Below are 17992 nucleotides of genomic sequence, written 5' to 3'. Positions count from 1 at the left end.
AAGATACAGGAGACAGTCACTCTGGCCGCGCTGAACAGGAGACGGGACGGGACAGCAGCTGGGAAGGATACATTTTGATACATTTGGACCATAAGACGCAGGGACTTTTTCCCCCCACTTCTGGGGGAAAAAAAGTGCGTCTTATGGTCCGAAAAATACGGTACTAATTATTAATCATCTCAATGAAAAATTTGTTTTGCACCTTCAAAGTGGTAGGCATTTTGTGTAAATCAAATGGTGCTAACCCCTCAAAAATCCATTTATTATTATTTTTTCTGCTTTTGTTGTTCCAAATGAGAGATCCACCTGGATGTGGTCAGCATTACCAAAGCAAAGCTGGGGCTTTCAAGCTTCATGCTTCTTTGTGCTGTTCTGTCATCTTTTGTTAGTGTGCTGTGCAATGTTTGAATGGATGTGCCTGTGTAAAATATAAAAACCTCTTTACATCCTTTTGTTAGTGTATAAAATGGTATTAAAAACAAACACACCTAGTCCACATTTTACAGGAGGAAGATCACATGCACAGACATGTACAACTGCACCCATGTACAGACACAAGAAAACATTCCTGTATAGTATATCTGTCTTTTATATTAAACAGGAAAAAATTCCTTGGCTGGATGGCCAGTCCCCTGACATATACTTAAAGGTTTTGTTTGAACAACTTCCATTACGTGTTTCTGAGATTTCCTGTATGATCTTGAGCTTGGAGAACATTTAAAACTCATATATGCTATTCTGCAGCTTATTAAGTAAACTTCTGAATGGTCTGCTGCTAGAAACTCTTTCTTGGATACATGTACATGCTTCATCTTAAAGCCACATACGCACAGACTACATTTCTATTGCTATTGTTTGTGTCCTGATCAATATATCCTTTGGATACAATGATGATAACCATCACAACACTGATCAAGTCTAGAATGAATGGATTGAATACTTGTAGTCAAACTCAAGGATCTATAATTCTTACAATTTTATTGTTGATCAAAATTAACTTAATGATGTAGGGCAAGCTGTAATTTGATGAGAATCGATGAACATTCATTATGTATGGCCTTTCCAGCGATAACTAGACAGAATTCTCCCTGGCTGGAAAATAGTCCATGTTAAAACACATCTTCACCAAGTTCAGGTCTTCAGGCATTGTGTGTGGCCTGGCTTACCTACCTCTTGAGCATGCAGTTCTTTCTTTCCCAGCACCCTGCGTGACCAGGTCAGAAGAGCACACGTTAGATTTTCTTTCATGATCCTTTCTAACGACAAAAGACTGAAAGATGCATGAACAAGTGTTGTACATACAGCTCTATAAAGCGAGGAGGGGGAAGAACAAGCGCACCCTGCTGTGCTCTCTCCCCTTCACTTGTGTTACAGTTATTCGTGGATCCCCCAGGACTATGAACGATGTCAGACAAGCGCTGTACACACGTCAGATTCTCTTCCGATACCAGCCCTGAGGCGATTTCAGACAAGAATCATCTGATGTGTGTACATAACCTAAGAAAATGCAAGTAGGTTATTTTTATTGTAGAATGAACATAGTCTGTCTATTCTCCAATAAAGAGCTGACAAATTTCTGATTTTTTTTAAAGTTCTGTTTTGCTTGTAGCTACACTTCCCGTTGCAGGCTGACCTGTTAAGCCATTGCCTGAAAAAAAGCAGCTTTGTAAGTTTCTTTAGATGACCACTGGAATTATTTCAGATTCACTTGGATCCCAGTTCTTTCCCAGCAGCATGGGCACAGCAAAGACAACATTTTATGTGAATAATTGCTTTAACGCAACATTTAATATGAAGACCAATGGGAGGACCCACATCAGGGTGTAGATCTGCCAATAAGGAACTGAAAAAGGAGAACAACCAGTAGGCTACAAGTAGATACTATTACTGGTCATTAGTTCTATTGGACCCAAACTCTAACACTCTAACCCAAAGCCAAAAGTTCTGTCCCTCTAAAAATGTGTAACCTGACAGGAGACAAGGTCAGGGTGATGATTTTTCAGTCATAGTTTGAAGTGGATCCTAGACAAATCTCTATCACTAAACCACAATGTAGCCCCCAATGTGTATAGGACCTGCACTTACTGTCAGGTTTGCCTATACTACAACAAAAGTTAAACAAATGAACAGATCCTTGTGAATGATGTGTGTATTTAGCAGTGTAGTTTGCTATTTTCCTTTAAAGCAGACCATGTGAGAAAATTATATTAACACATACCCGTTATTGTTATATTGACATTTACTCGGAATGGGCATAAATGGTGTTTTACACCAGATTTCCTATTGGTGTTACTTGCTTTCTCTTGCAGTATTTGGCTTTTTTGCCCGTAAGACGGATATTAACACACAATAATATTTTCCTTAGTGAAGTATAATTAAATTATTCTTTTTCCATAATCCTCATCCATCACTTTGTAAAAGCTTTTGCATTTGCAATGTGTTACAAAACCCAACTGATTACTTTCCGTTCACATGACTGTATGAGTTGGAACAATGACAGGTCTCAAGACACACAAACATTTCCTGTAACATCCGGCACTTTTTAAAGTCCCTGAGTTTTATCCTGTGTTACATTTTAGATATAGTTATGTTTCCAGACAAACGGACCATTGATATAGCCAATGATAAAGCTGAACATTGAATAAGTATTTAACTTTTTATCAGTTATTTAAAAAACATATATGGGTATATTTAATGTGTATATGACAAATTTCTAACAATTTTACTGAATATATTTCCCTAAACTTCCCCTTTTTACACCAAAACTGTACAATGAAACTATTAGGCTGGCAATATTTCTGAAGTAAAAGTGCGTGTCTGGAAGTGGTAATCCTACTTGTGTCCTTGTGTAGTCATAGGATGCAAGAACAAGACAAAGGGCTAGAACACACAGGCAGATTTTCACATCCAATTCAATTTGTGTTCAATAAACAATTGGATCTAAAGGCCAACCGATCATTGGATAGAGAGACCAATCAGCTGTGGATGGATTGGATTGACTTGATTTATTAAAGCTCTCCAAGGCTGGAGAGGATACATTTTCATCAGTGAAGCTGGGTGATCCAGCAAACCTGGAATAGATGTTTTCAAAGTCATTTGCTAGCAAATATTTTAAATCCGGGACTAGATCCCTTCCAGGTTTGCTGGATCACCCAGCTTCACTGATCAAAGTATATCCTCTCCAGCCTTGGAGAGCTTTAATAAATCAGGCCTAATGTGTTTATTAAATGAAGCTACACAACATACATTCAGGGTTCTCCCCAGGCACTTTTAGCTGGGCTCACCACCCGGCACTTTTCAGCACCCACCCGGCTGTTTTTGGGTGGTTACCAAAGAGTTTGGTCACAATGGCAGGGGCTGCCACCCACCTAAAATTTCTTCCCACCCGGCTTTAAAAAATTTCTGGGTTGAGCATTGTACATGTACCAACAATTGAAAAGATTCTATCCCTTTCTATCCAAAAAAATACATTTTAAAAGGGTAGAAATGCACACATTTAGCCAGGCAGAATATTTAGATTGGATGTTCGAACACAAAATTGGCATCAGGTCTTATTGTGTGTACTAAGCCTAAAGTTTAGGAAATGTAGGTATGAAGGACTACACCCCTCCCAATGTTAAACCCCACTATCTCAATGCCAGAACATCTACTGGCCATAGATATTTTGGGATTGATTATTGGTTATTCTGTATCATCTTTTTTTTTTCTTCTTAAAACATGCATGATAATACATGTATGTTATCTGGCTCATGTAATTTTAAAGTAAACCCACATTGGTGAAAGATGCATACGATCAATGCTAACCTTCCCATGAGAACGAGAGTTCTCTACACCCAGAAACTTTCTTTAGGTCAGTTATTCAATTTAAATACACTGACCAGTGGACAAGAATATATTAAGGCCATAATGATTTACCTACAATATATTATTTATATCTGAAATACTTTATGGGGTTAGCTGTTCATCCCTGTTTTATAAATGGGCTTTTTGTGCAGAGATAATACATTACCATCTGTCACAGAATGGAGGCGCGGGGAAGTTATATAGTTCATGCAAAGGAGAACACAGTGAGACATGGACTTCCTAAATTAAAGTGTGCAGAAGGAGTAGTGCATTATTAATCCGCTCAAATCATTTTCATTTGGATGCAATTATGTTCCCTGGTGAGGTAATTTTCTTTTTTTCCTCTTACAGGTACCATTTCAAGTTCTGCCAGGAGAGAGTGTGGAATATTTAGGGAGTGCAAATGATGCTATCATAGCGATCTCCAACTACAGATTGCACATCAAGTTTAAGGACTCAGTTATTAACGTAAGCAGATACAAAATATTAATACAAACTATGTACAAGTGGCAGTATTGAGGGAAGCAGACACTACCAGTGCATATGAATTTACCTGACAATGTTTGTACATTTTTGCCCCCTCCCCACTACAGTATTCCACCCTGCAAAAAAATCTCTGGTGTAGAAGCTTACTGGGTGAAAGATCACTGCCCCCTCACTTTATAGTGGTTGGCCCTGGTGATTGGCTTCCCATTTGCAAGAGGTTACTTGTTCCCCTTCATTGGGACAGACTAAGGGCAGCAGAACAGTGATCATGGATTGGTGGGTTTACCTTGAGAAGGGGGGGGGGGTGCTCTTTCGGAGTATTCGCTCACCTGAATGAAGGATAACAAAAGTGGATACACAGTACAAACAGAAATATGTATGTGGTTTTTGTTCATCCTGGAGCACTCCTCCTTTTATATAGTTCTTCTGAATTCATTGTTTGATACATTATTCTTGCAGGTGCCTTTAAGGATGATTGAAGCAGTGGAGAGCCGTGACATGTTCCAGCTACAAATCATTTGCAAAGACTCCAAAGTAGTGAGGTATATATATATTTGCCCATATTGTATTCATTGTTCTTTATTTTTGTCATCTGCCAAAAACATTTCTTTTAACTGAAATAAACTTAAAAGCAAAGCTTAATTCTCCATTGGCCACCAAAAGGCAAGAAGAGTTTTTCTGCTTCTCGGTCTAGTAGTCGGTTTAATTTGATGGCTCACTTTGCACATTACCACTGAAGCATGAAGCTGAGTTCAGGTACAAGTAATGTTCTAGCCTGTGGTAAGGAATGCTTCTTCATTCTGCTTTTAATTCAGCTGCCTCCACAATTAAATTAATTACAGAACACTCAGATTTCACAAGTTGTTTTCAGCTTTTAAGTGAAATTGCTGATTATTATAAGAATTCCTTCACCCCAGAATTATTTTTTTTTCTTTTAGTAGATGCTGTTGCAGTGAATTGCCCACCAGCACCTTTTATTTCATGGTTGTGTTAGTGGACTAAAATAAAATGTTTCTTTCTTCGTTTTTTAGATGCCACTTTTCTACATTTAAGCAATGCCAAGAATGGTTAAAGCGGCTGAGCAGAGCTACTGCACGTCCTTCCAAGCAAGAAGACTTGTTTGCATTTGCCTATCATGCATGGTGCCAGGGAATCTGCTCTGATGAGGAGGAGCACCATGTCCACCTTTGTCGTCCTGGTAAGCCATTTTCTTATAATTCAGACACTTACCAGACAAATTCAGATTTGTTTATTGATTTTGTTTTTATCCATCAACTTGGAGAGAATGATGAAGGTCTATGTAAATTTTGTAAAGAGAAATATTTTTTTTTTTTTTTATTTAGGTTTGGATAGAATGTGGAAGGGACCTATTAGAATTTTTATCCCTTTTACAATGTATCCAAAATCAGTGGTTATATCCTGCCTCTACATCCCGTCTTTAGGAATAGGAATTTGCCCACCCCTCACTTCCAAGCACCCTCCTACATCCCGCATGTTTTTAAGTTTTTCTTACCTTGAGAAAGAAGACATACTTGCCTAATTTCACCTGAGGCCCTTGACAGTGCCATTTCTGGGTCCAAGGGACCAATGATCCAGCAGTGCACGCTGGATGTTCCCTGCCTGTCCCTTCTTGCTGACATCATGCCTGCTTCTCCTCTTCTCCATTCCTAAAGGACCTCCCCACTGGGCGGCCAATAGAAAATGTTCACGTCACACTGGCAGTGACGTGGACTCCCGAAGAAGGCCTGATCCAGTAGTAAACAGAGGAAGATTGGGTCTCGCTTATCACATGACTGCAAGTTTAGGTAAGTAAAAAATGTATTCTCAGATTCACAAATACTGCAAAGCTTGTAATTTAGCATAACAATTTAATAAATTCAGTTTCCCACCTTAAGGTTAAGCTTAACCTATAAGGTTTTTCCAAGGTAAAGAAAACAAATATTTCCTAGAATAGAGAAAGATATAAATTTACTAAAGATTCCTAAAATCTTTTAAATGCACTTTGATTGGCCAAAGGAATTAGTTTTTTCTTAACAAAAGTGAGATACACAAAGCCTTGAAACATTTTTAGACAATTGTATCTACAGTATATGTTTCAGTTCATCTACTATATCCCATGACCATTCATTGAAGTTATCTTCCACTGATTTTTCTCTTTATATAATAAGTATGAATGATCAAGATTTAAAATTATACAGCAAGAAAATGATCCTTATTTCCACAAAGTGACAATTATTTACTGCTGAGTGCTATTTTATATGAAAAGTACAGTCATGCGGCTGAAGTAAACAATGGTGATTTTCCTGTTAACGTTCTGTGATTGAGCATAAAGGCTTATTTCTGCCTAGTAAGATTGGCTTGAGTCTACTATGTTGGTTGATATTGAAAACTGTTTAAGTAGATGGTGCTTAAATCTGGACTCCAGGCACATAAACTTCAGTTATATTCCTCCATAACGGTGTCCAGAATTTCATTGCAAATCCATATAATATGATGTAAAAGTAGTAGTAGTAGTAGTAGTACCCTTCACTGTATAACCTGTACAGAAAGCCCCTACTACAGGATGGCTGTATAAAACTACAGGAGCGGGGGTGGACATAAGAATAATATTCACCCTGCAGAAGGAGAGCAGCAGAGAGTCCCAATACAGAAAAGTGCTGCACATAATCTTCACACTTATTACTGCACAGATCTGATGTAAGAATCCCAATTCTTGTATTTAGACAAGATTTGCTTGGCCCTGATTTTAACTTTAAAATTTAAATAATTAGAAAAGATATTGAGCATCCATTACTATAGAAGAAGCTTACTCTGGTGCCAGATTTATAAATATGTAGTGCTATATATTATGTATATTTAACAACTATTTCCAGTTATATATATATTGTATATACTGCTGCTATATAGATTGTATAGAGAACATGCATTCACTGCAGCAGATACTGTTGTATAACTCTCTGACCTTGAATGTTTGTGGTTATTTTGTGTAACTGTGATTGGGTTTATTTTAGGTGATCATGTGAAGGATCGTTTCCAGATGGAGTTGGTACGGATGGGCTTTGATATGCAGAATGCCTGGAGAGTGTCTGAAATTAACAACAACTACAAGTGAGACCTTTATATTCACAGTGTGATGCATTTGGGGAAGATTATCCTTTTTTAATAAAAATTATTGCTGAATTACATTTATAATTATTAGTCTGATATTCCTGCTGTATAGGCTGTACTAGGGTTGCCCCTATTTAAAATATATACAATGTGTTTATGTCATTCTGTTATGATTTTACCATTGAATTAGGAGAGGTCGCACATATTTTTTTAGTTTTTATTCTATGCTCGTTTGGCATTCCTTGTCTGTATGAAGCATTGTGTAACCTGAGGTGTATATTTACAGACTGGCAAATTTGCTTGATTTATCTTATAACAAGTAATATGTTGCTCAGGATTCCATTCTATGTTGGTACTTGTCACTGTTTACGTGAATGCATGAAAATCTGTATTTAGCGATAAGGATCTGGAAGATAAAAGGTCAGAACTCCTGATCTGCATACATTTGTTGGGTGCATTAAGCCTTGAAGTCACAAATTCAACAAACAAGCAAACAGCTTTTTCGGAAGGAGATGTTTCTTACATTTGGATACAATGTACCTACAAATGGTACCTGAAACTTATTCTATATTCACAAGGTGACCTTTTGAAAGTATAGAATGGAGCCTAATTTATACAATTTCTGATATATAAAATAAATAAAAACAAACAGATCTTAACTCAGTCATTAAATTTGAAGCTTTAACATTTATTTTAAAATCTGCATATATTCTCTTATAAATGTTCAGCTTCCTTCGTTGCGGTAAGGTCCTGTTAGATGTGATGATGATTTCCAGTTGTTCTCTTTCATTATCCTGCTATCGTGCGCAACATGCTAGGGAGTGTAAGTGGCCATGCTCACACTCATTACCCAGATATGGTCCACCATCGTGGCCATGTCAAGTGGCCACAAAATTTGTAGGAGAGCAGCAGCACTGATCTCCAACAAATTTCCAGTAAATGTTAACAAATTACAATATATATTACTTTCACGTGTTTCTAAATCATTAGATTTGAGTTTCCTTAGATCTTTTTGCTAACATTGTGTGTGCACACAGACAGATGCAAGCTCACTGTATATAATACATAAAGAAAAGTATTGCTTGTAGCTTTGGTGATTGATTGTTCCCTAGGCTACCTGAAGACTGTCTAGCATGGATCAGAATGTCTGTTATAAGAATCTCTTCTTCCATATCACACCTAAAATACTGCAGCCTAGTTTCCCCTACACCCTATATTTCATTACCTCTGTATATGCTTCCAGTCACCTAATGTGCTGTATGGAGATGGTATTCGGAATGTTGAATCTGCTAGGTACCAGATGAGTACGGTTATAACATTTATTTTCTTATCCCACAGGGCACAAAATCTTTAAAGGCATTCATACAATAAATATTTTGTTTTACTTTCTACCATAGACTTTGTCAAAGTTATCCTCAAAAACTGCTTGTTCCTGTGTGGATTACTGATAAGGAGCTTGAGAATGTGGCTTCCTTCAGATCCTGGAAACGGATTCCTGTTGTTGTGTACAGGTAATGTCAGACAAATAGTAAAGTGGCATTATTTTCTGGGCAGAATTTACTACAGTAATCCATATTACTAATACATTTTCATCAGATTATTTATGAAAAAGGAAGTGAAAGTACAACTAGAATTGGAAAGCTGTTATGTTTTAGTTCCAGTTCTCTGGTTACTGTGGAGTATTCAGCCAAGTGTATGCAGTTTTATTTTTTATTATTATTTCCTGTATTTATATGTTCATAACGGATTACATAGTGTTCTATAGTAATGGTGTAGATGAATTCATAGTAAGTTAATCTTTTTACATAAAAAAAGATTTCAATTTATTAACTCGTATACATATTAGAACTATTTTGGGAAGCATTTAATTTAGTTACAAGTAAGTTTTTGGATTATAGGAGGAAACTGAAACAAACAGATACATGTACATGCATACTGCATGCAGATAGTTTGCTCTGTAAGATTTGAAGCCAGAGCTGCAACTCTGCAACCGGCGAAAACCCTAGCCCTCATGCTATAAATGGCTTCCAACATAGTTCTCCCCAGAGGGTTTTAGCCGGTTGCTCCGCCCGGCTGCTGTGCCTACCCCGCCTACCTCTCCTCGGCAGCTCTTATTCTCTGCACGGATCTTAGTGAGGATCCTCTGTGCTCAGCTGTCATCCGTTAAGAGTATTGCTGCTGCGATGAGAGGTGAGCACACACAGTTCAGCCTTCATGTGAAGGAGACACAGGCAGCCCCGCCCCTGTCTCATAGCACGAGCTGGGATTTCTATTAAAAGAAAACAAGCTGCCGGTGAAATGTATCCACTGCTAGAGCTGTGTGTGAAGTCTGCATGTCCTTCTGCATCCTCACAGCTCTGTGTGTACAAACCTCCATATCTCCTCACAATGACTTGTAATTTTCAGGGTGCACAGGGCACCCTCATAGATACTAGTTACTACAACTTCAGCCCCCAAGCTTTAAAGAATTTCAAGATATGAGGGTCACAAATGTAAAAAGTTATGAAAATTGAACTTTGGGTTACTGTTTCAGAGGAAAGTGCACCTTGGAATCCTTAATTAAAAATGCAAATTGGGGACCCCGGGGCCACTAACATAGCAAGGAGCATTGGGGAGGGCTCCTAAATATATACCTACCTGTCACAAATTCATACCTATGAAAATACTGTCTGCTTCTCCTCTTTGAACCCCAATTTCTCTGAGGTGGGGGGTACAAAACTGAAAATACTGGTGCAAGTGGCGGGCACATTCTCACCTTACAATCTCATTACTACAGCATCATTAGAACATAAAACACTCTGCCCATTAAAATGGGCCTCCCTGCCCTGTTACACATTCCTGTCCACTTATCTAACATTTTGAACTTCAGTTTCCCTGGAATGGGGAGGTGTAAGAAACCAAAAATATAGGTACAAGTGGGTAACATCTGTGGTTACCATCCCCTAAAACTTCTTCACTATGGTATCATTGGAACATAAACTCTGCCCACTAAAATTTATTGGGGTTAAGGTACTGGAAGGTTACAGTCGTGTGTAACAAGGAAGTGCATTTTAAGGGACAGTTTTTCTTTCTTTCTTTTTTCTTTTTTTTTTTTTTATTAATATTGTAATAATGACATGGTGATGAAAGGTGATAGTCACAAGTGTCTCCCACTTTCACCTATACTTTTGTTTCCCTGCACCTCTTAATTCTGGAGAAATTGGGGTTTGAGGTAAGATGCAGACAGATATGTGTAACAGAGCAGGCAGCACTTTTTGCTAGGTAGAGATTTATGTTCTCATGCCATAGTAATTACATTTTAGAAAGGTTTAGCCACAAGTGTCCCCACTTGCACCTACAGTTTCAGTTTCCTATGCCTCCACGTGTACCTTAAAAATTTCAAGTTAATACAACCAATGGTTTAGGACATCTGAAGGTTTGAACACAGCGAGTTGTTAGGCTTGCAGAATATGAAACGCAGCAGTGTTTTTATATAGAATATGGGCAGTGATGAGAGGGGGTCACTGTCTGTCTTGTCCCCATCTGATATCACATGCACGATGCTAATAAAGTATCACAACATTTTTAAATTTAAATTAAAGAGTGACTTTCTCTGTTATATAATGGAAAAATGTGTGTTTTTTTGTTTTACACTTTTTTGGGGAGGACCTCTCTTTACTTCCATTTCAGTAAAGAACAAAGGGGAAATGCGCAGCCTCCTGGGATGTTTGTGTCACATATCCCAAGAGGCTCTGCACTGCTCCTTGTGTGCATGCATCTTCAGAGGTTTTCTTATAATGTAAAAAAAAAGTGTTCAATCTAATGCATGTGCAGTGCAAGGCAGCATTGGACGTACAAGTGAACATCAGAGAAAAGTTGGAAGCTGAGCCAGCATGGGCCTGTTGGACTAATTTTGTAAAAGAATCAAGTGAAAAAAAAATGCTTTTACAAAAGTGAACTAAATATAGCCTCAGGAGCACATCTGAAGTACGTCTGAATTCACACCGGCAGTAAGGTTACATTTGTTCATTCCTCATGCCAGAAACCACTGATGACTAAAAAACTGCTAGCTCTGAAAAAGCCCAGCACTTACCACCTGTTATCAATCCCAGATGCCCAGCACTTACCACCTGTTATCAATCCTAGCTGCCTAGCAGTTACCAGAAGTCACTCAGAAGGGGTAAATATATTTTGCTGCTAATATGAGCTAAGCCTAACTTGTTACACCACATTCATTATACTATTACACTACTACAAAGGAATACACTCTTAAAACTTAGTACACTAGGAAGTTGGGTCACAATACACAACATAGGACAGTTGTGGCAAAATACATAGAATGCAGCAATTGGATAAAATAACAGGGCAAGCATTACAAAGTTGGAACACAATATAGGGAGAAGGTAGAACACTGAAACAATAAAGGTTGCTGGATACCCATGGAATAAACAACTGGGAACACTAAATTTGCCATGTTTCGCCACACAATCTTTTTGACCACCCGGCTACAGCTTCCTACCAACCCGGTTGAAAAGAGTTATGGGGAGAACACTGGCTTCCAAGTGTAAATAATCTTTCTTTATCGCAGGCATACAAGAACAGGTGCGGTTATAGCTCGCTGCAGCCAACCAGAGATTAGCTGGTGGGGATGGCGCAATGCCGATGATGAGCATCTAGTAACTTCCATTGCAAAAGCTTGCGCTCTAAACCCTGGAGGACGCACAGTTGCTGCCAGCTTGACCAGCAAAGGCACCAGTGAGGGGTCTGAGAATTCAGACACTGATTTTGGTAAGATAGATGTTCTATGAGTATAATTACTAAAATGTTCACAAAACTTCATATTTCATTTACCTATCCATCATGGTAATTGCATTTAATGGCTATGTAGATTCTTCTCTGACTGCCTGCCCTGGCTTGGAAGGTAGCACACCACCGCAGAAGCTCCTCATCCTGGATGCAAGATCTTACACCGCTGCTGTTGCAAACAGAGCTAAGGGTGGAGGCTGTGAATGTGAAGGTACCAAGCAAGCTAATGTGTTTTTATGGCTGGGGTGGTGCTGTTTTTTGTATATAATAGTAAATAGTAATAGTAAATTATAAAGTAAATCTGCCTAAACCATACAATCTTCTAGTCCTAGAAGCCAAATGTAGCACAGAAACATTATTCAGTGTTGGATAAGGGGGAGATGGCATGCTGAGGAAATTAAGTTCACATTTCTGTTCCATTTTCAGTATGTTAATCTGTTGACAGGTTCACTTTAAAGATCTAATTTGTGTCTTTTTTTTTTTTTTTCCAAAAGAAAGATAATTTATTCTTAAATTCTATGTCTTATATAAGCTTGTTTTAGTTATTGTCGCTAATATTATGCTTTACTTTTCCAGAGTACTATCCAAATTGTGAGGTAGTATTTATGGGAATGGCCAATATTCACTCCATCCGGAATAGCTTTCAGTACTTGCGAGCTGTGTGTAACCAAGTGCCCGATCCTGGAAAGTAAGTTTGTAATATACACGTAGGATTTTTGCAAATCATAATGCTACATTTTTTTAAAACACCATTTAAGTGTCTTTAAAAGATTCATAAGGTATAGATTACTGTATATACCCGAGTATAAGCCGGCATTTTCAGCACCAAAATGTGCTGAAAAAGTCACCCTCGGCTTATACTCCAGTCAGATGGATGGGTCCCTCTAGAAAAGCACCCTCTGCCAGCCGATTTCCGCTCTTGCCCGAGCAAGCCCCCGCTGACACAATAAATATTAGAGGTCGACAAACTCCGGCCTAGCCAATAGTCTGTTCCGCCCTAACGCCCCCTAGTTTTTAAACCTCCCCAGCGGTAAGCCCGAGGGGCAGAAAAAAAGATGCTGGAAGCGGTAACCCTGAGTCATACACGGGGTAGATAAACCTATTGAAAACAATAAAGTAATATATAAAGCACCTACCTGATACGCCTGCGTCCTCTATCGTCCTTCGCGTCTTCTTCCTTCCTCCAGCCGGCGTTCACTGCACCCGATGAGTTCCGGTATAATATAATAAATATTGTATTTATTTTTTTAAAAAATTTAAAAAAATAAATTTAATTTATTATTTTGTCATGATTTTGTGTTTCAAACTTTATTATACTAATATATTATACCGTAAAATAAATGATTAGTTTACTAATTTTATATTAATCATCTAATAAATTATTATTACTACACAGTATTTATATAGCGCCATCATATTATGCAGCGCTGTACAAAGTCGATAGTCATGTCACTAACTGTCCCTCAAAGGGGCTCCCTACCATAGTCATATGTCATTAGTCTAGGGTCAATTTTTGGTGGGAAGCCAATTACCTTAACTTAAAAAAAAAAAAAAAAAATTAACCTTACTTGTAGAAGTGAAACTTGCCAGTAACTGCAGCATTTCCCACCCTTGGCTTATACTCGAGTCAGTCAATTTTTTCTGTTTTCCAAGGTAAAAATAGGTACCTCGGCTTATACTCAGATCGACTTGTACTCCACTATATACGGTACATTAAAAAAATAAATAAGTAAGGCAATGTTGCCAAAACAGACTAGTTTTTTTCCTAAAATCAAATATATAATAAAAACTGTTTTTAATTGGTTCTTAAGGTATATAAGTGAACGAGACCTGAAGTGATTAAATATTTTAATGAACTGATCACATTACGTAATCGGCATTATAAGAAAAAAAAAAAAAAAACGGTATGTGATGTTCACAGGCCCCCCCCTAGAACTTTGACATACTTGTGAACTGTCACCCAACAGGGGAGAAGATAAATAAAAAGCACAGTGAAACTGCTTACCTGTTTCCATGGCATCGCTCCTTTGCTAACTGAGACACTGCAGAACTAATTTTGCCTGTAGTTCCATGGAAACGTGGATATTTATTGTACATCCCTGCATAATATGTTGGTGCCATATAAGTACAATTTAACAATAATATTTGCTGGAACATTATGGTAAACCTGACACTTGTTCGGTTGATGCCAACAGAACTGCAATTGTGAAAGGCAGGAACACATTATGTGGATCACAACCAATTATATGTAGCAACTAGGCTCTGTACCCTAATGTGAATCTGCAGGACACATTAGCAGTCCCAACTTTATTATTATGTGGGATACAATGAAAAAAAAGCCCGCTCTTTGGCTGCCAGAAGAAATGTTGGCATTTTCAGGGGTTTTTTTTAGGGATATTAGAAAGTGTTTTCAGTCAGACCCAGAGACAAATGGCACCACCAAAAACAGTTTTAGCATTGCTTTTTAATTATTGATAAGGTTATAGATCCCCTGTAATGGGTGGTTTATTTTATGTAGGTGTCTGTTTTGGTTCCTACTTTTGCCTCTCATGTGTACCCAATGAAGGAACAGCATTTTTTATAATATTTTTGTTTTGCCTTTTGGATTTTTTTTTATCTCATAATCCTTGGCCTGTCCATTTTTTCATTTCCATTAACTAATGCCACCATCATGATCTTTCTTTCTCAAGATGCCACTTACGTGTCAGGTGGTGAAACGCTTTATGTGTTTTGTAGCTGGCTGTCGGCACTGGAAAGCACCAAGTGGCTTCAGCACCTGTCTGTCATGTTGAAAGCCGCCACTGTTGTGGCCAATGCCGTGGATCGTGAAGAACGTCCTGTGCTGGTTCACTGTTCAGATGGCTGGGACCGAACGCCACAGATTGTTTCCCTGGCAAAAATCCTACTAGATCCATATTACCGGACCTTGGAAGTATGTTCCTAAATCAAAAGATGCCTACCGGCTGCGATACCAATTGCTTCTACTTTTTTTGTTAACCATGGCTTTTTCTCTTCCAGGGATTCCAAGTGTTAGTGGAAACAGACTGGTTAGACTTTGGCCATAAGTTTGGTGATCGCTGTGGTCATCAGGAAAATGCAGAGGATCAAAATGAACAGTGTCCAGTCTTCCTACAGTGGCTGGACTGTGTACATCAACTACTTCACCAGTTTCCTTGTCTCTTTGAATTCAACCATGCCTTCCTGGTAAAGTGCTTGCTTCTATACATCATTTATATCAATTAATATTTTGTTGTTTATCTTTGTACTTTATCTTGTTGTACCTTTCAAAGTCATTGGGAAAATGTGCTCTTCCTTTTTGGAGTAGATAGCTCATTTGTGTTGTTCCTTTGAAAGACTGTAAAAGATTATTTGCAATTATGTCGTCCACATAGGGCTATGGGGAGATTTAGAGAACAGATTTTTATGTTGTTTGAGCTATTCTTTTGGAGATTGATTACTACTTGAGTTTGGAATCTTTACACCATAGTGGGGTGCACACTGTGGAAAAGATTCTGATCGGTTGGAGTTTTTTGCTACAGGAGAGATGCAGCGTGAGTTTAAAGTTCCACATCAAGTAAATGTTCTTTCACTTATCTGATATATCTACCGGAGACTTTTGTAAAGTTTAACAAGTATGTATCTGTTTCTGGCATACAGGTAAAGCTAGTACAACACACATACTCCTGTCTTTATGGAACGTTTCTTGCAAACAACCCGTGTGAGCGAGAACAACGCAACATTAACAAGAGGACCTGCTCAGTGTGGTCCCTACTGAGAACCGGCAACAAGAACTTTCACAACCTGCTCTATATGCCTGGTGGAGAGCTAGTAAGTGGAACATGATTGTATTGGTAATATGCCCATGTCCCCTGTATCCCTTGTTCCAATCGGGATGTTTGGTTTCTGTATGGAAAAATTGATTGCGTTGTTCTTTAGGTTCTACACCCAGTTTGTCATGTTCGGGCTCTTCAGCTGTGGACAGCAGTGTATCTACCCACATCATCGCCCTGTACACCTATTGATGATGGAATGGAGCTCTACCTTTCTCCAGCCTCTCAGGGCCCTGACTTTAATTCCAGATCCTTGGACAGGTAACACGACATGTACTACATTAAAGGACATGCAGGCATACAGCATTGTGCAATGAAAGCATTGGTACATAAAGTGAAAGCACACTGGTACATAAAGTAAATGGCATTACACACTGCAAAGAATTGTTCAGAATATGTAAATGCTGTAGTGTCATTATTCTAGGTGAAGGTTCACTTCAATTGTAATAAAACTAATGATCTCCCAAAATATTTCAGTATTTTACCAAAAGTGTCAATAAAATATATTTCGTATAAAAGCTTGTATTAAAAGTATTTGGGTACTGAATCTATCATGACACTTTTTTTTGTACTTTCTATTAGGTTACCTAAAACTCGTTCAATGGAAAATCTTGCAACTGCATGTGACAGCGGAGGAATACTGACACGCACTTCAAGTGACCCAAACCTAAATAAACATCAGACCAGCTTGGACTCTCATTGCAGTAATGCTGATGACAGTGAGGTTGGAAGTCAGGGTTCTCTGCAGAAGAAGGATGGTGAAGTAAAGGAAGAAAATGCAGATCATAATCTTCTTGAACTTAACGACAAGGAGCGGGACAGAGAGCTTAAAGAAAGTGATGACAATATTAGGCTACATGGAGATAGTCCTCCACCAGACACAGAAACGAAGTCTTCAAACTTGGAATGTGGTGAAGATAATGCTGCTCTGGAAAATAAGACTGAAATACTGGAACAAAATATAAATACTGTTACCGATCGGGATCAACACGCAAACCCCCACTTACCAGATCTCCCCTGTCAGAACTCCGAGGGTGATGTGTCTGCCAGTAACTCTTCATGGAAAGAAAATAGCAAACCTGCAAAACTAGCAAAGGACATATGTAGGACTGACAAAAAAGCTATATGTCAAATTCCAAGAAGTGACATTTCTTTGTTGTCCTCAAATTGGGACAGCTTGCAAGGAATGATGAAGTCAGTACCCATTGGTGAGACTATACTTCATCATCCTTCATCATATGAGTATTCCACAAGAAGTCTCCATAGCAAGCACGGAAGACATACAGCTGGCTCATACAGTTCCAGGGATGCTGCAAAGGTTTCCTACCATTTCCGTCCCTCATTGCACTGTTCTGGCCCTGCAGTGAGAAGCTGTAGAGGATCAGTGACATGTCATCCTAGGCCACTTCATACCAGTCGATTCTTTCCCTTGGCTTGTCCTTCGCCTGCACCTTTAATGTACCAAGATGACGATGGTTTGCCTATTCCAAATGATGTAGTACAACAGCGATTGCGGCAAATGGAAGCTAGCTATAAACAAGAGGTTGACCTTCTGCGAAGACAGGTGTGGGAATTGCAGTTACAGCTGGAAATTCGGCAGTATTGTGCTCCACCACCTGAACCAGAGACAGACTATGAAGATGACTTTGTGAGTCTTTTTATATGAATAAATTTCCACTTGTTACTTTTTGGTGACTAAATGGTGAATGGATGTTGTTATTGGGATCTTTGACCTCCATGTTAAACATGGGTGTACACATTTCTCTTTGTGTTCCAATCTCTTGTTTTGCTTTAAAGCAGTCTCTGTACCTTCAATGCATTTTAAAGGCACAGTGATTTGTGGACATCAGATAGGTCATCAAAGGATCAAAGGTTTACACGAGCATTGAACTCTAGGTAGAAGTCAGAGATGTTTATTCCACATTCTAGTGTGACATTGG

At 38.6% G+C, this 17992-nt stretch overlaps 1 protein-coding gene across 2 annotated transcripts in view; it reads left to right on the top strand.

The window, feature by feature from the left end:
• MTMR4 (myotubularin related protein 4) overlaps positions 1-17992 on the top strand; it is a 55538-nt gene that overhangs the window by 26156 nt on the left and 11390 nt on the right. For both annotated transcript variants that reach the window (XM_072428591.1, XM_072428581.1), the window contains 13 exons: positions 4195-4311; positions 4789-4871; positions 5361-5527; positions 7341-7437; positions 8835-8948; positions 12005-12204; positions 12305-12433; positions 12799-12910; positions 14959-15154; positions 15241-15426; positions 15880-16050; positions 16159-16313; positions 16635-17700. In XM_072428591.1, the coding sequence (XP_072284692.1) occupies positions 4195-4311; positions 4789-4871; positions 5361-5527; positions 7341-7437; positions 8835-8948; positions 12005-12204; positions 12305-12433; positions 12799-12910; positions 14959-15154; positions 15241-15426; positions 15880-16050; positions 16159-16313; positions 16635-17700 (2793 nt within the window). The remainder of the gene's footprint in view (positions 1-4194; positions 4312-4788; positions 4872-5360; positions 5528-7340; positions 7438-8834; positions 8949-12004; positions 12205-12304; positions 12434-12798; positions 12911-14958; positions 15155-15240; positions 15427-15879; positions 16051-16158; positions 16314-16634; positions 17701-17992) is intronic.

Source organism: Pyxicephalus adspersus, chromosome 1 (assembly GCF_032062135.1).
Source record: "Pyxicephalus adspersus chromosome 1, UCB_Pads_2.0, whole genome shotgun sequence".
NCBI classification, from domain to species: Eukaryota; Metazoa; Chordata; class Amphibia; order Anura; family Pyxicephalidae; genus Pyxicephalus; species Pyxicephalus adspersus.
Note: the sequence above shows the minus strand (reverse complement) of the source record. Positions and strands in the feature narration are given on the sequence as shown.